A 25155-nucleotide genomic window follows, 5' to 3' on the forward strand; every position below is an offset into this window, starting at 1 on the left:
CTGCTTTACTGTAGCTGAGTCATTCCTATGAAGACAGCAGTGCCATCCAAGCAAGTGTTAAGCTCATTTTGTGTCGTTGGTTTTAGGCTACAACAAGTCTCAAATCTTCTCTCAAAAAATTAAACAAATGTTTCAGAAACAGGTGAAGCCTGTAAAGAACAAGCTGTGCTGACATTTACGCACACAGACCATAGCTCTGAAGTTTAACGTATGCATTCCTCCGAACTTTTAGGCAGACATGGTTTTGTTTCTATCGGTAGCAACTTGTTTTGAAAGAAGAACGAAATAGTTAAAGAGGACCTATTATGATTTTGTGTTTTTTCCCTTTCCTGTAGTGTGTTATATAGTTTTTTTTGTGCATGTAAAAGGTCTGCAGAGTTACAAAGCCCAAAGTCCACGGGAGTTACTCTCCCCCACAGAAACACTGCTCCTGAACTGCCTGAAACACCTTGATATAAGTCCCGCCTTTTCTTCTGTAACGTGGTGATGTCACCAAGTAACACATTTGCATAATACCTGTTAGAGGCTAGTTTGGCACGCCCTCAAACAAAGCTAGTTAGAGCGGAGCTGGAGCGGAGTCCGAAGGGTTTGGTTCAGTTGACCAATCACAACAGAGTGGGCCAGCTGACCAATCACAGCAGACTGGGCTTTTCGGCGTGAGCTCAAACACAGATTGCGTCCGAAATTCCACACTAACATGCTATTTAGTACCCTAAAACAGTATGTGAGATATTTTAGTGTGTCCGAAACATTAGAATGAAACCAATAGTACGCGAATTGCATACTATATCCGGTGAAATATTACAGTATGCAACGCTGGACACTACGGCAGCATAAATATCCCACAATGCAATGTGGTAGTGACGACAACGTTCATAACGTACGTTGACGGACAGCTCTGTAACATCAATAACGCTTCAATTTAAGATTTAAGATTTCCCTTCGCTAGGTGTAATATATATTTTTTAATTAATTCAGACTTTGATTCTCACAAACCGTCGTTTTGGTTACATGAGGTCGGTACGGGTTACCATGGTTACACGTCTCCAACCGGCAAGGAAGTGACGACGTAAATTACTGCTCAGTGCGTCCGAAAAGATACATACTGCTGTTTATTCACACATAAGTATGTTGAATGATAGTACATAAGTTGAGCAAGTGTTAGTATAAATGGGGGAACTTGCTGAATTGAAAGGCTGAAAAGATGAAAACAAGAGAAAGACCACTTTTGGTTCAGTTCAGTGTTGACTTTGTAATGTTAGAGACAGCACACACAAGATGATTTATGCTGATATACATCTGCAGGAGGAAGCTTCATATGTTTTATTTAGAAATCATTACCGTAATTAATCTACTCCATAATGTCCCGTCGGATGTGCTGATGGAAAGTTGAAGCAATCCTCTCGGCACGCAAGATTAAGTTGGTGTGTGTCTGTGAGAGAGAGAGAGAGAGAGGTTGCTGAGTCAACCGCAACTAATTAGATGAGGTCTGTATACGCTTTTAAATCACTCTGATCAGTCGATGCTGTTCTTTTCTGTCAACCTCCTCTCTTTGTAAGTGATTCACATGAGACATGTTTTTTTATACCATACACACAGGGAGAGAATAAAAGAATGAACCAGGAGATCCACTGATATTTAAAACACAGATATAGATTTATCTGCCGTCAGTTCCAAAAGCACCGCAAGCCTGAAACTACAACAATCGGTGCATTCAAATGGGGTCGTGTTTACCGTGTTCACAAAACGAGTCCATATGAACGCCCCCATCTCGTGATATTCACAACCTCATAAGTGGAAAGTGTCTGAAAGCTCTGAGTTCACGAGTTGTGACATGTTTGTTGATGGAAGCTCATTTGTCGGTGCATAATAAGTCAATATATTGTAATTTGAGTATTGTTTTTCTTCGTAATTTTATAATATGTCTGAGGAAAATGTTGATATTCCCAACAGTCTCGTCTTTTTCCTCTGTCATTATACCTTTGCATTTCCTGCATTATGTTACCCACTTGCTAGCTTGCTAAATTGTTAGACTCTGTGGCTTCTAGACACCGACAGTTACGTTAATATTGCCGTTGCTTAGCAGAGGTGTTCTCACGACTTAACCACTACACCACCACCAAGCATATCATGAACAAGACTTCCCGTGTTGTACACACTAGCTCACAAGTTTCATTTGAAGGCGCCAATAGCCTCTTTCCTTTTCTAGAGGAACTCTATTCTAGAAGTTTCTATTTCAAGGTATAATCTTTGCAAAAAAACAACACGTTGATCTGTTCAAATCTCAGCGTGTGAAAAGAACACAGTCTGGGTTACCTAATTTTTTACTGGCACGTCTGTTCTCTTCAGTGTGTTTCTGTAAAGCCCACTTTCCCCTTTAACAGATTAGTCGAATGCCATTGTGTGGGTGAACAAAGGTCACTGCTACGGTACTTAGTGAACGGATCACACTTTTAAACCCAAACAGTTGTTGCAAAGACTGGACTGATGCTTCTGGTCTGTACACCTTTATGAACACAACAGGTTCCTTCTAGCACACCAGAGTTCATATGATGGACAGTCGTAGTGGATGAGCAAAGAGAGCACTTAGTTCTTGAACAATGACCGATTTTATTGCTTCTTGGCCTTTTGTATTTATGTCTTGATGTCATGGAGACATGTGTCATCTTGTTCATAAGCCGACACCAGTTGCTCTCATCTGATATTCGCGTGGTGTGTGACATGAGGTGACTCTCTGTATGACGTGAGAGCCAGAAATCCCACCATCCAGCTCTGCTTAGCGCTCACCAGCTCACAGGTCTTCACGCACCAGGAATAAACCGGAGGAAGAGCTCGCAAGGCACAACACAGGACGGTCAACACGCTTAAAGAGGCAGTTTAAGTGGATTATCCTTTAACTGTTGAGTTAAGGAGACCCTGTGGCAGCTGGGACTGGAATAATGATAATTCTCTCAAGTAAAGCAGGTCTACAGAATTGTGAAAGTTCAGCAACTTCAGCTACTAAAACTCTGCAGAGAGACGAGTAAAAGTCAACATCCTTTTAAAGAAGAGTGTTCATAAATCTCAGTGTTTCAGTGGAACATTATTATTAGATCAAATTAATCAAAAGTCTCTTTACTAGACACAGATGTGAGTTGAGTTTAACTAAAAAAAACTATTGCTATTGATACATATATTGATACATGATCCTTAATCACGTTTCCATTCCCACAGATTTAACGTGCAGCAGTAAGTAACTGCTAATGTGCGAGGTTGGCAGAGCTGTCCCTGCAGTAAACTGCCCCATCCTTTAACACCTGTTCCAATACTTTCTATGTCGGCCAACGGTCAGTGATTACGGCTCGCGTTTTAGGAACGTGTCAGCTTGCGTGTCTGGTGTGTGTGGGTGGAGTGCTGTGCCATGCTGCTTTTCTGTTTGTGGGAGTTTAACACAGATTAGCCGTCTGCCTCCGACCAGGCCAAGCCTCCAAACTCAGCCCTGACGTCACTCTAATCTGCTCACCTCCAACTGTAGTCCTTCCACTGAACTAAGAGACATTTCTAGAGATGGTCACCATGAGTCACTTTAAATAATTGCTACCTAAAATACTGTCTTGGTCACTAGGTTAAAGTCCAACTGAAATTAAATTGCACTTTTGCACGTTGTGTGTGTGCGTGTGCGTGTGCGTGTGCGCGTGCGTGCGTGTGTGTGTGTTGCTTATACTATGACTATTTCCTCTGCAGCTGCTGGGAAATTAGTATTTAACATCAAAAACTTGATATGATACATTATTGATACCTCAAGGAATAAAATCCTTCGTAACACATTTTAACTCAAATCTATACGACCTACTTGTGTGACCCTGTTTTCTACCCAATACATGGATGAGGCACTCACTGTCAGGAAGATAATTTGCTGTTACTTGAAGCAAAAATAAATGAACACTGTCGACTGACGTCAAGGTCGCCAGTAAGCAGGATGTATGCATTTTATCTCCGGTACACATCAGAGATGAAGCGTGTATCCAGTGCTCAAAAGTACATGTGAGTCATTAGTATACGCAATGTGAAGAGTGTTTTCTATGTAAGTGGGATTATAGTTTAGCTTATTTGTGAAGGGACAATGCAAATGACATGTGTGACACATGGTGTAAAAAAATTACGTAATTAACCAAAAGGCTATTTTTCATCTTGTTGTCCCTGACCAAGGTGTTACAGAAGGCATCCTAAAATACATCAGAACAAAAACATCAAACAGGACGTGGTTTAAAAGTTGGAAAAGGACACACGGATGTTAAAAGCAGTAGAAACAGTCGTGACATTTATACATATAAAACGATATTGTTAGACAAGCAGGACATATAGATAGAAGCCGCAAAAAGAGCGTTTAGTGCTGACATGTGTATTTATTAATGCATAGAAGAAACCGGTAACACTTAATTTTACAGGTCCGCAGATTTCACGGTAATTAGGTGATAATTAGCAAGTAACCTATTTGAAATTTTACCGTGAAATTTGCAGACCTGTAAAATGAATGATGTTACCATGAACTCTAATAACCTTCCTTTGTCAAGATGGTTTTAATTGAATTGTGTGATAGCCTGTAACTTGTCTTCTCCTCTTGTTCTCTCCCTCCAGGTGGGTCCAGCAGGGTCTCAGTTTGGACTCCTCGCCTGCCTGTTTGTCGAGCTGTTTCAAGGTTGGCAGATGCTGGAGAAGCCGTGGAAGGCCTTCCTCAAGCTGCTGGGCATCGTGCTCTTCCTCTTCATGTGCGGCCTCCTGCCGTGGATCGACAACATCGCCCACATCTTCGGTTTCCTCAGCGGCTTGCTGCTCTCCTTCGCCATCCTGCCCTACGTCACCTTCGGGAGATTTGACAAGTACCGGAAGCGCATCCTCATCGGCGTCTCGATGTTGGCCTACATCGGGCTGTTCTCTTCCCTCATCGTCTGGTTTTATATTTACCCGATTAACTGGCACTGGCTGGAGCATCTCACCTGCCTGCCCCTCACGAGCAAGTTCTGTGAAAAGTACGACATAGACCATGACATTAACCAAGTGGTGCACTAGTCTCTGGGCTACTGGTCACGTGACTGTGCTACCGATCCACTATCTTCTATCCAATGACCGGGTCAGCTGTTTCAAGGTCAGCTCGGTGGCCTTTTCAGAATGTGGCTATCAGGTTTTATTCACTCATCAAAGTCCATGTGAATAGAACTGAATCAGTCTTTTCTCCTCAGTCTGCTGACTTCCTTCAAACTTTACTCAACCTTTTTAATCCTCAGTCAAGTCTGGCACTACCTAGGACGTTAATTTGCTAATGGGATAGTAATCGGAGGACAGGAAAAGGTACTCAGGACGTCAAAACTGCATAGAGCTGGGTGGACCTAAAGGAAAAGATCTACAGAGTGAGAGACTGTCTGGTTCCTCAAGAAGCCAAATGAATCACCTCTGGCCTACAATCCCTTTTCCTTTTAACTCTACGGATGACAAACAGCTGAGATGAAAAGGAAGACTGATGCCGTGGTGGGTCATTATTTCTCTGAGATGCATCAGATGCCTCTAAGTAACACTGGGTTTAACACTACAAACACTGTCATTCAGTTCTGCTGCTTCTATATGTTTTAATAGTCGTGAAATGCTTTCAGAATTAAAAACCTTTTTTTATCTTCGCTCTTTTGTATGTATGCACCGTAGACTGTATATAAAGATGGACGACGACAAAGGCGACGTGAGCCGACGCAACTGGTGGCCTTCGTCGCCGCTAGTTCTTTGATGTCGGGTTGGTGTGTCCCCAGCTAAACACAGAGGAGGCGGGATTTATGACCTATACTGCAGCCAGCCACCAGGGGGCGATCCAGATGTTTTGGTTTCACTTTTAGGGAGCAGTCATGTCGTCCATCTTTATATACAGTTTATTGTTTGCACTTGGCATGTCAATATTCTTTGGAGCAGTGAAATGTTGTGCTAAAGGTAACAAGGTGTTCCGAGTATTACCCGTGCAGCTGAAATAGTTAAAGGGAAATATATCAGTGGTCAACTAAGGTAAGATTTCTATCTAGAACCACTAGTTGCCTTAAACAGACTATGCCATTTTACAGAAATGCCTCATTTGACTTTTGCATACTGCTCATGATCAACTTGCTGAATGCTGATGAACACAATTCTGACCCGAAACCTACCAAAGCGACCACACACATGCTGCTTATATATATGCATGTTGTTCTTCCCAATCCCGTAGTTTTCCGTACGTCACTGCCACAAACACAAGCTCTCAGTGAAGCTCTACCTATAATGTCTCATATTTTGGTTATATTTGTCCGTTCACACAAGTGGGTGCCTGAACCGTTTTGTAGGTTTACTCTGGAAAAAAAGTAATGAAAATAATATTTATTCCAGGAGTAATTATCTAAACAGGCATTTTTGTTCCATCGAAGCATCAAATTAGAATCACAATGTGTCATTTATGTTTCACCTGAGCCTTAAAATGTTTGTGAAATACACCGTAAAAGGCTTTGTTTTTATCATTTACACAAAAACAATGCAAGAAAGTCTTGTCCTCTACGTATACTCTTTTTATCTGGACGCTAGCAGCTGATCTCTCGGGTTGTGGTCAACGACCCACTGTTGCTGTTCTGGTGGCTTTATGAAAAAGTGTATTTCAGAAGTGGTAACACCTGAAGTGACAAATCTCTCCCTCGGGTTCCCGGCTCTTGTCTTAGATCTTGTTTGTTTGTTGTCGGTGATCCTGGATTCTGTTGATCCAGGCTGTTAGGAAAGCCACCGTAATGACTGTTGTTTGGAGGATTAAGTGAGTTACTAAGTGAGTTATGAGATTACGTGAGTTCGTCTGTTGGCCTGACTCACTGATTCTCTGCTGTTGTTGAGAACATGAGTTGGTAAATACAGAATAGGCTGTGTGTTGAACAATTGAAATGTTTTAATGTTTAGATTGTTAAGGCCAACTGTTAAAAACATAGGACTCTGCTCTATACTAAGTATGAACAATGACATCCACCTGTTTTTAGGAAACCTCTTTACTGTGCCTTTTTGACATGTGAGTGTTTGATCTGAACTCCAACATCTTCAATCATAACACAGTTACACTGCTGTGTTTGCAACGGGACCAAATCATTTCACCCTTTTTCTATTTATTGGAATAAAAAGGGAAACTTTCAAATGGATTTCAGGTCAAGGTACTGTTCTGTTTTGCTTTTATATGTCAAAATCTATGTGTGTTAATGCAAAATAAATGCCACTCTAGTAATAATAATGAGGTTATGTGTGTCGGAGAGAAGATACATTTCCTGTTGGTACCATGTTGAGTTACCCACTGAGTTTGCATCCGGCATCAATTTCTCTACTTTATCTGTATTTTTGGCGCCACACCAGGGAGAGTTTGACCCTGAAAGATAATTTGAATTTGTACATTAAAGTGAGAAAAAAATGGAAATTGTGTTTTCCGTGGATCTAAATGAATGTTGTACATTTAAAGAGGACCTATTATGCTTGTTTTCAGGTGCATACTTATATGTTGTGCTTCTACCAAAACATGTTTACATCCTTTAATGTTCAAAAAATGCTTTACTTTTCTCAGCCCATCCTCCCGAAAAGCCCAGTCTGCTCTGATTGGTCCGCTGGCCCGCTCTTTTGTCATTGGTCAACCAAACCAAACTCTTCGGACTCCGCTCCAGCTCCGCTCTAACTAGCTTTGTTTGAGGGCGTGCCAACCTAGCTGCTAGGCAGGTATTATGCAAATGTGTTACTTGGTGACATCACCACGTTATGGAGGAAAAGGCGGGACTTCAACAAGGCGTTTCAGGCCATTCAGGAGCAGTGTTTCTTTGTAACTTTGCAGACCTTTTACATGCACAAAAAAACTATATAACACTAAAGGAAAGGGCGAAAGCACAAAAGTATAATAGGTCCTCTTTTAACAAAGTGAGAAAAACTGCAAATTATATTTCCGTGGATCTAAATTAATGTTGAACATTTAACTATAAGCACAAATTCCTGTAACAGAACTATTCAACACATGCGATATGATCGAAAGCTCAAGAACAGCTACTCAATGGCCTTTGTGGTGTGACTGTTTTCTCAACTGCTGTTTCCATTTTTAAACAGCAGCTTTTAATTTAAGTGCTCAGACAAAATGGCAATTTGAACATCTGCAATTTCATAACAACTGGGTAAACTGCATCTGCTGATGATCATGTGATGTGATCGAAAGCTCCAGAACAGCTACTAAATGGCCCTTGCGGTGAGATTTTTTTTCTCAACTATTAAAATGAAAAGACCTCGAAGCAGACATGTTATAAAATAAATCCTTTTATTATTTGAAGAACAAAACGTAAAAAAACAACAACATCAACAACATATTTGTCTTGATTCAAGACTTTGGGAGGCAGAGGTGGTGATTGTCTACAAGGGGGAAGGCGAGAGGAGACTATCGAGGAGACATTCTGAATGCACATATATTTAGGAAATATACTAAATATACTTATTGTGATTTTATGATGTACACACAACAGTCACTGATGGAGACAGACAGGATTACTCAGATCTTAATAGAAAGCAACAGACGAACATGTTCAAGTACATAACATTGACTTATTATCTGACATGTGATTGCTGATATCCCTCCCTTTGTATTTGAATTCCTTGAAGGTTAGATGTTTACTTTGGCATAATTACTTTAAAGTCGTACCGTCTTCATAGTTATACAAAATGTAACACGAACAGAGATCTTCTAATGCTGCTGTGAAAGGCAAACTATACAGACAGAATGCATTAATAACTGCTTTTATTGACTAAAAAAATTTCCTTTTTCTGGCTTCATAGAGAGCAGGAAACCATGTTAGATTGGATAAATAACACATATTAAAAAAGAGGGCAAAGAAAGAAACAAGGCAGCAGCATTCTATTGAATACAATATTACATTATTCACAATATAAATAAGAGTTTTATACAAAAAAAACAAATTTGAAACATTCTTTCAGGACTTTGCTCTAATGATTTTTTTGTACTCACATTAAACTACAGATCAATATATTTGTAGTTTCCCACCAGTTTTCCAAACAGCTGTTGTTGGCAGCTGGATGGCAGCTCTTTGTTCTCGGCTGTCTGCAGACTCGCAGCCAGAACACACACCACGCGCCTGCTGAGCGAGTCTCACTCACGGCGATGATCACAAACACTGCGCCCGTCGCTCGCGTCCGACGACGACGCTTAGACGTCCCCCTAATTCTGTTTCCAAGAAGGGGAGAAGTCACGCCACTGCCACCACCGCTGATAGCCAAAGAGATAGTCCTTCTGTCCTCAAACACCGCTGTTACGACGCATAAAGGCGTGGCCCCTGACTGGGTACATCATCTCGATGAAGGCCATAGGCCCCACCGTGATCTCACTAGGGCCCCGCGCCTTGAAACCTGACTTCCGGTAGAAGGGAACCAGGAAGTCTTCGCACATGAGCACGGCGCGGCGGACGTAGGGCAGGCAGCGGAGGTACTGCAGGTAGCGCCACATCAGGATGGAGCCTTTGCCCTGCTGGCGGAAGGTCCGGTGGACGGCCAGGACGTGGATGTGGACGGTGGTCCCGTTAGGCTTGTGGAGGGTGAGGGCATCCTGGGAAACAGAGAGGGAGGGGACAACTGTAAGAACAAGTAAATGAACACAGGAACACATTTATGAGCATTAAAACGCACCATTGCTCAGTTCAGGAGTTTTGATGCAACAGCATCACTTGGTCTGGTATGACCAGTAGCTCATGGTGGCTAATGTTAAAGGAACAGTGTGTCGGATCTGCCGGTATCTAGCGGTGAGGTCGCAGATTACAACTTCTCCAGTGTGTCAAGCGTGTAGGAGAGCTACGGTGGCCGACGTGAACTCCCGAATGGCCCTCTCTAGAGCCAGCTGTTGTAAGGGAAGAGTGCTTAGAGTGGTGGCGACAGCGGCAGCGAGTAACGTTTTCGACTCCGGCCCAAGCAGGAAAAGTTAACAGCGTTTAGTTTGTCCGTTCTGGGCTACTGTAGAAACATGGTGACTGGCTCCCTGAAGAGGACCCGGTCCGTATGTAGATATAAACGTCTCATTCTAAGTTAACGAAAACACAACGATTCTTATTATCAGGCTCAAGAGTAGACCTATGCAACCCTGCATTTCACTGCACATTGAATGAGCACGTGACAAATTAAACTTTTGAATCTTTTAACCATTTAAGATCAGTAGGATTTTCAGTAGTTTCAGTAATTTCATGAGGCCTCTGGATCTCTCTTCACATAGTATTAAAGGCCATAATAATGCTGAAGCTTTCTCCCACACATCTGAATATTTCCAGTGAGATTTAAGTGGCTCTGTGGAACATTTATCCTCCACCCACTGAATTTATACCATAAATGTGTCCTTAAATCTTTCAGGATCGCTTCAGTTAATCTGATTTGAACCTCGCCTTGCATGTCCCTTGCCAGTCAGCCTGAGGTAAATCACTGTCCAGGTGTCCTGCGCTCTCTTACCAAGGTAAGCTTCTCTTGGTCCCACAGTGAGCCGATGATGAAAGCCACTAGACGGCCCTCCTCGAACCAGCCAAGAGACAGCTCAGGACACAGGGTGAGGAAGTGACGCACCTCGTCCAGGTGGAGGGGACACTCACCGGACACTGAGATGAAGGCTGTGAGGAAGAGGAGGAAATTGGACATTAAGAAACCTGATAACAGAAAGGTGATGTTCCCTACTGTACTGACTACCATATGTGGAAATGATGCTGGACCACTGCCTGGGATGTTATGCAGGTTAAAGACACCTGAACTCACCTATGCATTTAGGCAATTTTGTAGTGGGCCACACATCATAGAAAGTAAATGTTGAATATGATCATTGGAAAGAAGATAAATTATTTTCTGTAAATGTCCTGATTTATTCTTAAAATTAAACTCCAGTCTATAAACTGAGCCCTGCCCTGTTTGATCATATTTTTTCCTAACAAGCATTTCTGATTCTTACAAACAGTCCCTTTAAAGGAAAGAAAACAATCCTGTGTGCGTAATTGCGCATGGAATAACTGTCCTGGAGTAATTAAGACATCTATAATAATAAGTGATTTAGGCCTGATTCAGTAAAGTATTAAAGACTCTGCTTACCTTCTCTCTCAATCTCGAACACACTGATGGCGTCCTCCGGGCTGAGGGAGCGGAACTCGCTGGCCGGCAGCGTGTGTCGGCGGCCCTGCGACACCGGAGAGCGGATATGGAGTGGCCTCAGGAACGGCAACGCGCCCAGCACCGACATGCTCTGATGGTTATCACACAAAAGTTGTTAAAAGTAAAACGAATAAGACTGTTTGACTTTCCTGCTGCTCTATCCTTCAGTATCTCCTTGTCTTAAACTGCTCTCTCCTTTAGTATCTCCTCGTCTTAAAAGCCTGATCCGTGCGTAACAGGATGGAGCGTAGAGACTGAGCAGAGAGCTGTGCGCCTTCAGTATTTATACCCTCGGGTCAGTGCACACGGCTGCTTGGTTATAATCCTGAAGCGAGCTGGATGAACAAATCCTCCAATTCCCCGTGAGTAAGTTGAACAATAAACATATTTAGTCTGGGTCAGGAGGGATATATCCGTGTGTTGAGAATTATCCTCGTCATGCCACCATCAGACCTGCAGCAGATTTGGATTTTACTGATCACATGTTGTGGGGGGGTCTCATACCAACACGTTACCAATATATTATCAAGAGTGACCTCAGGTATGAAGTCACTCACCTGTGTGCCAGAGTGGAGGACAGATAGATTTAGAAAGGAAGGAGCTCTTCTGATTGGTTAACTAATTAATGTCACTGCCAATTAATGTTGTCACACTGTGTGTTGCTTAACTTGGCCATCTTAAGGACTCGACTTACCTCTCTTCATGTGATTTTCTCTTTCCATTGTCCCCTTTAAGTCCCGAGTTCACGGTTTTTCCACGCTTTATTTTTCCACGCTTTATTTTTCCAGACCTGTAAGAGGATTAGAGGGCGTGTAGTTTGTTTGTCACCTCATCAGAGTTAAATAAGCTTTACTACTGTATGTTAAGAGTTTCAAGAAGCCACTGTTGTTGTCCTCTCTGACATAACTTTACTAAACTTTCCCACAAGGTGTTACTCACTTCTTTTTATAATCAGAGATGATATATCAGCAGAACTCAATGCTTTACTGTCATGTGTTATTTAGGAGTGGTCCAATTAACACAGACTGACACCAAGAGCAGGTGAAGTCCTTGTGAGGGTCACAAGGCTGCAAATAATCTCCATCTCCAGATAAACACTGAGCTTAAAATGTGTGAAGCTTTTTCCTGGTATACATGCTTTTTATATTTTTAGATAGGCTGTGAGAAAGATTCAGGACTCCCAGCAAGTTGCACTCAATAATTGTGAGAGCTATACATTTCACAATTTCTTTTTTTTGTAATATTTTTTATTTAAGAAAAAGAATATTATTCACAGATATTTACCACAGAGCATTTTCACTTTTCTCCCACCCCCCACTGCCAAGACCAATTAACATATAATAACATATCTACACAGGGAATGATGTTACAAAATTAAGTAATACAATTTAAAAAAAAAAATTAAAATAAAATACAAAATAATGTAAATAACCAAAAGCAATATAAATAAATAAAACTAAAATATAATAAAAGTAAATAAATAAAAGATTAAAAAAGCCAGTGAAAGCCAATAAAACAACGTATGTGTTTGTGAGCGAGCTTTAAAGGGAAAATCCACCCAAATTTCTTTCTTCAAGATGAACATTCAGAAGAATTTGTTAAATTTACTCTTTGCAAAGTTCTCTAACAGGATGACATTTCCCAAATAAAAGTGTTGTTGAATACACAGGACATCAGATGCAAAATAAATTGTTAATATATCAAGTCACATCTTCATTCACATTCTAATTTATAAAGAAAAAAAAGGTGTTGATACCCTCTCCGTTAATTATGTCTCTACACACTGACTGTTAATATTAACAGCTGTAATCTGTGTGACAATAAACAGGAAGGTGAAACTGAGAATACTTATTTAATTCCACAATTGATGTATCTTTTCCTATGCAAAATGTCAAATCAATTAATCTGTATGTATGTTTTATTTTATTAATTATGTGTTTGCTGGCTTTTTTAAAATCTCTCTATATATAGATATATATACTGTATATACACAAAAAAAATCAGGTTAAACAACTGGTAAATAATGGCCTGCATGCCAGATTGAGGCTGACGCTGCCGCTCAGTGGTGACGGAAGGTACTGCGTGATGACGTCCTCCCACTGCGCTAGTTACGCAGCGCTCCGTTCCTCCGTAGCGACGTAACGTCAGCACGTGCACTCCGCTGCTGCTGCTTCCAGGTTACATCTCATTCCACCGTCATCCTCCTCGCGCTCTGAGCATCACCTCATCACTCCCTGACAACAAGCAGCAGAGCAACGGCAGAGCAACGATGGCGGAGCAGACCCTAGCAGCAGACCTAGCAGCATCAGGACCAGACCCAGCAGAACCAGCATCCCCGACCCGGAGCCCGACCCGGACCCCGGGGGGCCTCTCTCCCCTCAACAGCCCGGGCTCGGAGCCTCCCTCCCTGGCTCTGTCTCCCTCAGCGGACGGCTCCCAGCGGCTGCTCTTCTCCCACGACCTGGTCTCCGGGCGGTACCGCAGCTCGGTCCGGTTCGGCCTCGTACGGATGATCCACGGAGAGGAGGACTTTAACTCGGACTCGGACCTCGATGATGGCGGAGGTGGTGGAGGGAGAGGTGGTGGTGGAGGAGGAGGAGGAGGACGAGTCCCGGGTGGTGGTTCGGACACTGAGAGCGGTGCGGTGGACACCCCGAGTCGGCCTCTCTGTCGGGGGTTCGTCCGCGTCCAGTGGTACCCGGAGGGAGGAAAACAGGACATCAGGGAGACAAAGGTACCAGCTAGCTGAGTTACACTGTTTACACTGAGGGGACCCGGGTTAGCCTGACATGAGGGCTGGTTTTAACTGCCTGTTGTGCGTTTACTTATGGAAAGAGATGAGATATGATGCTTCACTTAATCCATCTGCTTTAACACACATCACCTAGCTAGCTGGTTAGCATTCAAGCTACACATGCTAGCTAGTGTAGCTCATTGCCTCATGTCACTCAGCTGCTGTTAGCAGGCTTTCCACCTGATTTAATACACCAAATATACACAGACTGTCTGGCCAGGTAGCACTTTTCTGTCTGTTTATAGTGTAGCTACTTTATTTAAGCAGGTGCACTGGACTCTGCTAGTACACCTTATTGATTAGCTCATCCATGACTCCATGTAGTTCCTCATCTGGGTGTGACTTGGCCTGAGACCAAACATTGTCAAACACTGTATAAGTTATTTACACAATATCTTAGTTTCCTCTTCTTAAATAAGATAAGATAATACAAGATATTCCTTTATTAGTCCCGCAGTGGGGACATTTGCAGTGTACAGCATCAAAGGGGATAGTGCAAAAAAACAAGAAGCATCAACAAACAAAGTGTAGCAAAATATGAACCATTTAAATAGAAGGAAGTATAAAAATAGGAGCAGTATATACAGTATTGACAATAAACACACTATTAACAAAATTGCACAAGTGGAAAATGATATTGCACAGTGAGAATTCAATTAAATTCCACCTGAAAATATCAGGTTATTGTCAGTTTTTGGTGTACACCTGCATTATATTTCAAAACCAGCCTGACCTGTCATCTACTGAGAGCTGATAAGGTGAAGAAAGCTCAGAATTAATTGATTAGGTGCAAGACCCGGCTAGTACACCTTATTTATTAGCTCATCCATGACTCCATGTAGTTCCTCATCTGGGTGTGACTTGGCCTGAGACCAAAAATTGTCAAACACTATTAAGTTATTTACACAATGTTTTAGTTTCCTCTTCTTAAATAAGATAAGATATTCCTTTATTAGTCTCGCAGTGGGGACAAAAAACAAGATGCATCAGCTAACACGGTAAAAAAAAAAGGGCTAAGCAAAGTGTAACAAAATATGAACCATTTAAAAAGAAGGAATTATAAAAATAGGAGCAGTATATACAGTATTGACAATAAATAGGCTATTAAGAAAATTGCACAAGTGGAAAATTATATTGCACAGTGAGAATGAAATGAAATTCCATCATTGTCAGTTTTTGGTGTACACCTGCATTATATTTCAAAACCAGTCCGACCTGTCATCTACTCACAGCTGACAAAGATAAGATGAAAAAACTCACGATTAATTGATCAGGTGCAGGACCCTGCTAGTACACCTTATTGATTAGCTCCACCATGACTCCATGTAGTTCCTCATCTGGGTGTGACTTGGCCTGAGACCAAACATTGTCAAACACTATAAGTTATTTACACAATGTCTTAGTTTCCTCTTCTTAAATAAGATAAGATAAGACATTCCTTTATTAGTCCCGCAGTGGGGAAATTTGCAGTGTACAGCAGCAAAGGGGATAGTGCAAAAAACAAGATGCATCAGCTAACACAGTAAAAAAAAAAGAGCTAAACAAAGTGTAACAAAATATGAACCCTAAAAATAGGAGCAGTATATACAGTATTGACAATAAACAGATTATTAACAAAATTTGACAAGGAGAAAATGATATTGCGCAGTGAGAATGAAATGAAATTCTACTTGAAAATATCAGGTTATTGTCAGTTTTTGGTGTACACCTGCATTATATTTCAAATCCAGTCTGACCTGTCATCTACTGACATTTGACACAGATAAGATGAAGAAAGCTCACAATTAATTGATAAGGTGCAGGACCCTGCTAGGACATCTTCACCTCCTACCAAGAATCCAAAATCCCTTTGAATCTGGACCATAGACATGATGTTAAAAGTAGGGCTTCACGATTTAAAAAAAATATCTAATACGGATTATTTTCACTGATATTGCAATTGCGATATGATTTGCGATATTAGAAGAAAATGATCATTTTTACATCATTATTCTCATTTTCATTGAAAAACATTAAAATGCATGATTTTTGCGTGGATTCGTACCAAACAAAGATGGTTTCTTAAGTCTGTAGAATATGATGTGAAGGCCAGGACATCTCTGCAGCACCACAATATTTATTTTAAAATGGTATTTTGACACACATTTCACCTTTAACAAATACTGCCATTTCCTCCTCATGCTGCGATTTGCAAATTGCAGTTGGCTCTGTTACAATTTCAATAACATTTCGATTAATTGTGCAGCCTTAGTCAAAAGACCCATTCAGGGTTTTACTCTGTTATGGAGATACATAAAGTAGCTAACCTGCTTCTTGGATCAGTCTTCAGATGTAGCACTTCATTTTGGTCACAAAGCCACTGTTTTACCAGTTCAATCTTGGCGGCTTTGATTTAATTAATCATCGAACATGACAGGCGTCAATAATTAAGAATGTGTAAAAGTGTCAAGATTTCAAGGTAATTGCTGGTAAAAGACACTAGAGCTGTAATGATTAATTGATTCATCGATTAGTTGACAATTTAATTAATTGCCAACTATTTTGATAATTGATTTATTGGTTGAAGTAATTTTGTAAGAAAACAAACTCTAAATTCTCTGATTCCAGCTTCTTAAATGTGAATATTTTCTGTTTTTTTTCTTCCTCTATGACAGTAAACTGAATATCTTTAAGTTGTGAACAAATAAAGACATTTGAGGACGTCATCCTGGGCTTTGGGAAACACTGATTGACATTTTTCACCATTTTTTGACGTTTGTTTTTATTATAAAGATTTCTTTTTATTAGCAAAAGACTTATTTTACAATTCAATTCCAACATGTGTCAACATTTCTTTTTGTTTTTAAAACAAATATTGAAACCAGAAAAATAAAATAAAACATAAGAAGAAATAATAATAATAATAATAAATATTATTATTATTTTTATAATAATGAGTAAATTAAAATATAGAAATACTAGACACATTCAAAGTAATGATTGAAATAATAAAGAAAAATGATTAGAAAATAAACAATATAAAAAATATGTAAGAAAACCCAAACGTATTGAATAAAATTGAATATAAACAAACATCTAGTGCACATACACGTTTATAAATCTGAATGCGTCAGTAGCAATCATGGTTTGAAGAAATAATAATAGTAGAAAACAAAACTGCCCCACCTTTCTGACATTTTATAGACCAAACAACTAATCGATTAATTGAGAAAATATTCAACAGTTTAATCGACAATGAAAATAGTCGTTGGTTGCGGCCCTAAAAGACGGCATCGCACTAACTTGTTCCACTTAGAGACACAGTTGGATGTTCATCTGTTGTTAATGGTGGTTTCATTGAACACCACACCCAGAGTATTTTTCTTCTTCTAAGGTTTATTCATCTATTTCCTCCGTTCTTTTTTGGGCTTTAATTACTTCTGCATACTTTCAGCAACAGAAACCATTCAAATATAAAAATATTCAGCTCATTAAGGACATTAGTGCTATGACTTTTCTCGTTTCTACTATTTATACTTTTTAAAATATTAAACTGTTTTCACTATTCAATACTACTTTCTGTCCAAGTACTTATAATTCTAAAGGTTCATTCCCCCCAAAAACTACTTTCTGTCTAACGAGTTAATTAATTTCAACTTCTACCTTTGACAGTATTACAGTTTAGTTTCCTGCTTTCTAGCAATGTATTTCAGCTCTTACATTTTTTGGGGTCATGCAGTTCAGCTTTCAACTCTGCCAGTTTTACAATTCAGTTCCATATTTTCAGCAACGCTTTGCAGTTAATTTCAGCTGTCAGCGTTCCCACGCATTTCCAGCAGGAAATGCATTTTCTAGTTATATCTGTTTTTTCTACAACCAAATAATGAATGAAATAGTAATTGGTCAGGAAGTGGGGGAATGTGCTGTCAGCTATATTCCCCCGAGCTTCTCTAGATTTCCCCTGGGCTTTGTGGAACAGGGTTTAAAAGATGACTGGTCTGGAAATGGCTCATACCAGCTTGTTTTAGAGAGACAGGATGGGACCAGAAGAAACCTATTTCAGGTTGCCTTGCTTTTGTCTTTTGTGCTAAATGAGTAAAGTTCTGGTCTGAGTGTCATTCAACCTCACAACAAAGGCTGCGTTAGACAATGACACCGATGTTTACACACCTCGTGGACTGTTAATGCTGTGTCATTACGAGTCCCCAAAGGATCTAGTGTGTGCCAGTGTGCTCACGTATGGATTTCACTCTGTAGTGTTCATGTTTATGTAGTGTGTGATTTGTCGTTTGCTTATCTGCTTGCACCACATGCTCCGTCTCAGCGGGCTTCGTCCTGAGAGCGCGGTGAAGATTTCTAATCAATAATTCATGATTACTTCCTGCAGTATGCAAAGTCTTCAAGATGATATTCCTACAAAAAAAATTGTGACTTATATTTATTCTGCAGGCGGCACCTCAGTGGAAAACGTTTTCTCTCGGGAGCAATCAGTGGACGGAAAACTGATGCTTAAAACCTCTTTAGGGTTTCTCCTGAGGTCAATACAACCAGCATTTTGACTAAGATTTTGATAGTTTGGAGCAGAGCAGCTGCCATTAAGTGCAAATAATACACGACCCAAGATGGATAGTCTAATGTTTTCTTAGTTTCTTTGTTGCTTCAATTATAATGCCTGAAAATTTAGCCATTCTCAGTTTAAAATTTGCCTCTAACATTTATCAAATTTCATTGTCTTAATGTGTTCCTGCCACCAGAAGGATTCGTGAACATACACACGTTTAACATTGACTTTGTATTTCATAACAACCTGCACCAGATTTTCTAGAAGCGGTACAAGAATAAACAGAGGAGCTTAATGGAGATTTGTCAGCATATATGATGCTGAGGCGAGCTGATTCAAAAGATGTGAGACCAACTGTGGCTCACAAGGAAGTTTAACTGCATCTTGCAGACTCCCTAAAAACACAAACATCAGTACATTAAACAACTACCACACAAGACGCACCTGCTTTGGGGAGGGGTCTGTGAGGAAGGAGGGGAGATGGGGACATAAAAGGCAGTACTAATGATGTCGTATACAAGTTGTAATGTAGGCCTCATATCTCATGACTCTTCAGTTAGTAGCAGAGCAGCGAAGAAAAACTGATTGCAGGTAGTTTGTCATATAAGGACTTGGTCATCTAAGACTAGTTTGTACCAGCAGCCTCTAAAGCGTGATCGGCTGAAGTTCCACCAGTAGCCTCGAATCAGGAACATCTCTGCAGCTCACTACTTCACTCTAACACAGCACATTTTTTTGCACCCTATGAAATCTTAATAACTATCTCCAGAGGAAGTGATGGGGCTTAGATCTGTATCTCCAAGGAGGTTTGAACCGGGACACCTCGGTATAGTTGTCTGCTGCAGGAACATGATAGGAGGCATAGAGGGCCTGAACGATATATGATATACTTGCAGTATTTTTGCCTTACAGTGGATGGTGGGGTCATTGTTTTGTTCACTGTATAACTGTCACTTTAAGTGATTTACCAACAATTCACCTTAACCTTCTGCTGCAAAGGCACACAAAGACCAGATGCTCAGTGCACCTCTTTTGTATTTTAGTAGGAAGGTACAGTAATAGATGCATAATCCTGTAAGGACGAGGACATCGTCTGTGCTTTATCAGCAATTCAGTACTTTGACTGTGGATTAAGATGATTATTATCCTCACTGACTAAACTATATTTACAGTAAGTGCAGGTTACTGAGAGGCCTGTTACTGTTGTTCACTGATTTAGATGCATTTTTATGTTCATTGTCAGTGAGTTTGTTTTTCATTTTGTTATTAAAGATAGGGTCGATGATGTTGGAAAGCTAGCCTAATTTGAAAGTAGCTTCGCCTCAGGAGCTCCGTCTAAACCCACCCCCTCCCCTCGGGGCTCCTTCCAAAGCAACACCCCCCCACACACATGCACGAGCACCGCCGCTTTATAACTACTTCACAGAGCGGAGAGAGGACCTCAACTCAGCAGCGCTATCTCATGACAAGTAACCGCGGCAGTGCTACTGCAGGGCTGAGTTTTCTCTTCCATTCTCCAGTAAACTTGCGGCGGCGACGCGCTTTGAGTTCAGGCTGGTGCACGCCAAGGGTAGAGTACGAGCAGGGAGGCATCTGATTGGTTCTTTCCAAGCGGATCGCGAGGCAGTGATTGGTAGACTTTTTTACAGGATTACAGCAGCTACAGATGACCGCTCTTTTCCGGTCCTTTTTCAGAGCTCGCAAGTAATGGATCGCTGTTTGGGTGTAAAGACCATTTCAACCAATATAACAAATAGCGTATACTGGAGAACATTGTCAACCGTGCCTTTAATCTTACTGACATATATGTTACGTATAATGTTTTAAGAATAAATTCTAAAACTATTGTGTTAGAAGAAGAAAAAAACTCTTTTACTTCCCCGCCTGCTTTGGGGCCTGCCACAGTCGGCATTACTAAACACGCAGAGCCCTGTTGCTGCAGCACAACCTTGAAATCTCCATCCAAGGACAGAAGTGCACCGCAGCAGCAGCAGGTAGCTATCGATGGGATGCACGGAGGGAGCAGCAGTGCAGCGGGTGTCGGAGATGTACCTGAATCTATCAGTCATTCGGTAACTGAAACTAGAGATGGCTCGATACCACACTTTTAACGTCCGATGCTGCAGCCTTGAGTATCTGCCGATACCGATACCGTCTCTTTCCCTCTCTTAAAGTTTAATAAATATAATAACTTGAGTTAGTTTGCAGATTCAGGTTTATTTATACAAAATATAATGAACTAATAAATGATGATGTATTATTATAGATTAAACTACCCGGTAGTATATAAAGTCATTAAAATGTCCTCCACATTTACCAGCTGCAACATTAAAGTGATGAATGCATCAATACTTAAAAATATTAAGAATCGCAACGCATATCGAATTGGCACCCGAGTATCGTTTCGTCCCGGCCCCAGTGATGATAAGAGAGGAAAAAGTGAGGAAGTGGATGGAAAAGATGTGGAGAAAACAAGTACTGAATACCAATTAAACCCCATAAGGAGAAAGTGAAATTAAATCAAATAAAAATTCTTGACTGGAAAAGCTGTAATGGGACGGGCAGACAGTTTGGTACCAGATGGCTGTTATGGTAATGTGCAGGCTTTTAGTCCTTGAGATGGCAAGATCCCACCTTCTGCTCTCTGAGCCATTGTAAATACCCAGCCTCCTCTGGTGTGCGGTCTCAGGCAGAGCAGCAAAACTATTTCATCCTGTTACAATGCCCTCAAGTTGGCAGCACTATAGCGCAGTAGTCCCAAAGCTGCACTTTCCGTCCGAGTGCTGCCTTCATCGGATAGCTGTGATTTGGGTTTAATAAATTCTACGTGGCTGCTTGCTGGTCCATGACCCCTCTGTCACAGTTGAATAATCATTATTTTGTTGCCTTTTTTATACTTTAAGTTGCAACAGTCATGGACAGATAGTTTGTTGCATGAATGCTTTTTTTTTTTTATAGGAAATAAGAAATATTAGGTAAAAAAAAAACATTGAGTCTAATGCTTTATGAAGTGAACAAGGAGACTCCTGGGGTTTTATTGCTTTTATATCGTTACCTTTTATTGTGCTGAGAGTCTTTGATTTTGTTTTGAGAGACACCACCTGCTCAGCTGGTCAGAATGAAACAGCAACCAGAGTCAGTCAGTCATTTAGGGAAGCTTGTTTGAGTATTTGGGCTGTCAAAGTTAATGCGATAATAAGGCGTTATCGTTTTAATGCCACTAATTTCTTTAATGCATTAACGCAACTTGCGATTTTTAGATTGTAGCGGGCTCAGTTTTAAAGCTAGAGTGAAGATACTGGCATCATATGAAACTAGAAAAAACCTAAAGAATCCATTGATACTAACGACATGACATGACATGACACACTAGTTTGTCGCAAAAGAGCCTAAATAACACTCCAAACTTACGCTAAATTTTGGTGAGGAAAAAGTGTCATGGCCATTTTCAAAGAGGTCCCTTGACCTCTGACCTCAAGTTATGTGAATGAAAGTGGGTTCTCTGGGTACCCACGAGTCTCCCCTTTACAGACATGCCCACTTTATGATAATCACATGCAGTTTGGGGCAAGTCATAGTCAAGTCAGCACACTGACACCCTGACAGCTGTCGTTGCATGTTGGGCTGCAGTTTGCCATGTTATGATTTGAGCATATTTTTTTATGCTAAATGCAGTACCTGTGAGGGTTTCTGGACAATACGTATCATTGTTTTGTGTTGTTAATTGATTTCCAATAAGAAATATATACATACATTTGCGTAAAGCAAGCATATTTGCCCACTCTGCCCATGTTGATAAGAGTATTAAATACTTCAATCTGCACACTGTTCTCTTTCAAATAATCATATTGATCTTTGGTATGCTCGTGGTAACCTTCCACATTGCACATGGGCTATGGCTTTTTGAAGCTCACCTAGTGGCTAAAAGTCACCCATAGATATTTAAAAATTTACATTCTGCTCCGTTTTCCGCATTAACACCCTCAGATGAGTTTATGATTGTCGTCATGCATCCTTCAGCGCTGTTTGTTTGCTCAGGAGCCATCATGCAGGTGCTCGAGGTAGGCTGGCAGGCGTTGGTGTAATCTGGGACATGAGGCCGCTGCCAAGGCCCACCCAACAGAGCCTTAGAGTACAAAGCCTTAGTTATGGGTTTGAGCAGGTGCCAGGCAGGCGCAGGAACACACACAAAACACACACACACACACACACACACACACACACACACACACACACACAAAAATAGGTTTTGTCATCAGACATTGAGGTTTTGCATGCGTTACCGCAATACGACAACATTTCCTGTCCATGACAGAGTTTGCATGCAGCTTTAGCCATGATGTCTAGCTCTACTTTTCCTGGCAATGTGTGAAACCCAAAGTGTTTCCATACTTTACTGTATGTGTAGTGTTTACCACTTTGGATTTAACATCTGAGGGTGCAGGTCGTATCCACGCAGACCCTCCACTGTTTTGTACTTCCTCCTTGCAGCCGGCTGCAGTTTGTTTTGGTTGACGGATATGGAACGGATATGACGCCACGTTACTCAAGACTACAACAATAAAAGCAGTAACTTCCTTTTACCTCCACATAGACTCAAATGAAGAAAATATATCAATTCTGGCATTAAAAAAATCTATTTCAAAATCGTACAAAATAAAATAAAAATCGGGATACAGAGATGAATTTTTTTCCCTACCCCTACTATTGATGTGGATTGTACTACTGATTATTGGTCACTGGTTATTTTTAGGGTGTGGACACTGGAGTTTATGCCATGTTGGTATTGATTGATACACATCTGTGGCATCGTGTCGGACAAATCCAAGCGTGCAAATCAATTCCCGGTGGCACCGCTTCTACTTCCCACTTGAAAGATGATGTCAGCAGATTGTATTTACAGGAAATCTGATAGTACAGGGACACAACACGACCGTCCCCTCCACACCCTTTAGGTTCCTCTTCTCAGGCCTCATCTCCTACCCCCCCTGCTTTCTATTTTCTCACCCTCCCCCACCACTCTTTCCTGCCCTCCTAACCCATCCTGATAACCTCCTCCTCATCCTCATCCTCCTCCTCCTCCTCCTCTTCCTCCTCCTCTCTTCCTCCTCCTCCTCCTCCTCCTCCTCCTCCCCCCGTGTTCACCTCTTTCCTCTCCTCCCTCAGTGTCCCAGCAGACCAGTGTGTTGGAGAATGTTGACGTAATGTGCTGCTGCTGACTAGATGGTCGTCCAGCTCCTGCCCCGAGATAATGGATCTCATTTGATCCTCTCTTTCTCTGCATAGACCACACACACACACACACACACACACACACACACACACACACACACACAGGAATAGACAGACTCTGAAGTGACTTGCTCCGCTGCTGGAGCCTGCATCCATCCCAGCAGCCCTCTTTCCTCCCATCTCTTCTTTCTCTCCCTCCCTCATCCTCTCATCCTCCCTTTTTCCTCTGCAGTATTGGCCCTGCCCAGTGGGGAGACTGTCTGCTCTCTCTCTCTCTCTCTCTACCCTCTCTTCTTCCTCCCCCTTTTTCTATCTGCTGTGTTTGCTGTGCTCCAGTCTATTTCTGGCTCCTGCTTTTCTTGTTTCCTCACCCTTTCTGTTTCTCTCCTGGGATCCGTCTCGTTCTCCCACTTGTTGGGCTGGCTGGCTGCTGCCTCCTCTGTGCCTCGTTCAATGCTCATCTTCATTTTCTCCGCCGTCACACCCCTGCCTACCCCTTCGTTGCACCCTCCTCCTCCTCCTCCCTTCAGCCATCTTCTCCATCAGACTTTTTCCCTCATCTCTGTGATTGACTCTCGAGTATTCTCCATCCCCATCCTTCATCTCCCCATCTCTCTGTCTCCATCTTATATCCTCTGCCTCTGTGCCGACTGTGTCTTCATCTCCCTTTCCCGCTCTCATTTCATATTCTGCTTGTTTACGCTCATTTCCCTCCTTCTAATGTACAGCTCTCTGTGTCTTGCAGCCCTCAGTGCCTCCCTCACTTTTCTAAAGCTTTATTTTCTTCTTGCTTTTGGTCCTTTTTTTTTCATTTCATCCATGAAACTACACTGCAAGAAGACTGCTCTATAATAGATATTGTGTGCTATTAGTTCACTTGTCATTCCCTTGTGGTCTCCGTGGGTAAAAAGCCCTGTATACCTGCTCTCTTTTTAATAGAGCTGTGCACCCTTCCTGTGTGTCTGAATCAATAGTCAGACAGCACTGTCCGGCAGCAGCGAGGAGAAGGTATCAGGGCGTGACACTTGATCGATGATTCAGTTGTTTATTGCCATATATCAACCAAGGTTGCAAAGACTTGTCATTGATTTGGATTTTATTTTTGGCCTCATCCCATTTAAGCAAACTCTCCTACCGGTATTTATTTTGTCTTATATTTATGGTAAAATTCAGATGGAAATGTCCTTATAAAAATAGTCATAGAGATCTCCATCCTTGCTTAGTCATTGTCTAGTGTGACGACCTTACGCTTCGTTTTGTTTAGGAAGTGCAGCATCACGTTAGCCAATGAGGACGCTGTGACAGAGCTGTTCTCCTGACCAACGGGAGAGCAGGAGTTTGGTGCTCTTACTGGCGCACTCGAGCTTGAGAGGTTTGTGAATGAGTAATGTGTGAAGTGGCAGCAAGGTTTTTT

At 41.4% G+C, this 25155-nt stretch overlaps 3 protein-coding genes across 5 annotated transcripts in view; 2 read left to right on the plus strand and 1 right to left on the minus strand.

Moving 5' to 3' along the window:
* The window catches only part of LOC119485872 (inactive rhomboid protein 2-like), a 37721-nt gene extending 30289 nt beyond the window's left edge, over nt 1-7432 (plus strand). For all 3 annotated transcript variants that reach the window (XM_037765687.1, XM_037765688.1, XM_037765689.1), the window contains one exon: nt 4618-7432. In XM_037765687.1, the coding sequence (XP_037621615.1) occupies nt 4618-5049 (432 nt within the window). In that variant the 3' untranslated portion in view covers nt 5050-7432. The remainder of the gene's footprint in view (nt 1-4617) is intronic.
* A 413-nt stretch (nt 7433-7845) lies between these two features.
* Nucleotides 7846-11408, minus strand: aanat1 (arylalkylamine N-acetyltransferase 1). The gene is made up of 3 exons (XM_037763237.1): nt 11116-11408; nt 10492-10646; nt 7846-9604 (listed from the first exon to the last, which is right to left on the minus strand). The coding sequence occupies exons 1-3, from the start codon at nt 11261-11263 to the stop codon at nt 9299-9301; spliced, it is 609 nt and encodes a 202-aa protein (XP_037619165.1). The 5' UTR covers nt 11264-11408; the 3' UTR covers nt 7846-9298.
* Nucleotides 11409-13296: 1888 nt separating this feature from the next.
* ube2o (ubiquitin-conjugating enzyme E2O) overlaps nt 13297-25155 on the plus strand; it is a 39748-nt gene continuing 27889 nt past the window's right edge. Inside the window, exon 1 of the mRNA XM_037764818.1 lies at nt 13297-13909. Within this exon, the coding sequence (XP_037620746.1) occupies nt 13445-13909 (465 nt within the window). The 5' untranslated portion in view covers nt 13297-13444. The remainder of the gene's footprint in view (nt 13910-25155) is intronic.

The sequence above is a fragment of the Sebastes umbrosus genome, chromosome 3, assembly GCF_015220745.1.
Source record: "Sebastes umbrosus isolate fSebUmb1 chromosome 3, fSebUmb1.pri, whole genome shotgun sequence".
Lineage (NCBI taxonomy): Eukaryota > Metazoa > Chordata > Actinopteri > Perciformes > Sebastidae > Sebastes > Sebastes umbrosus.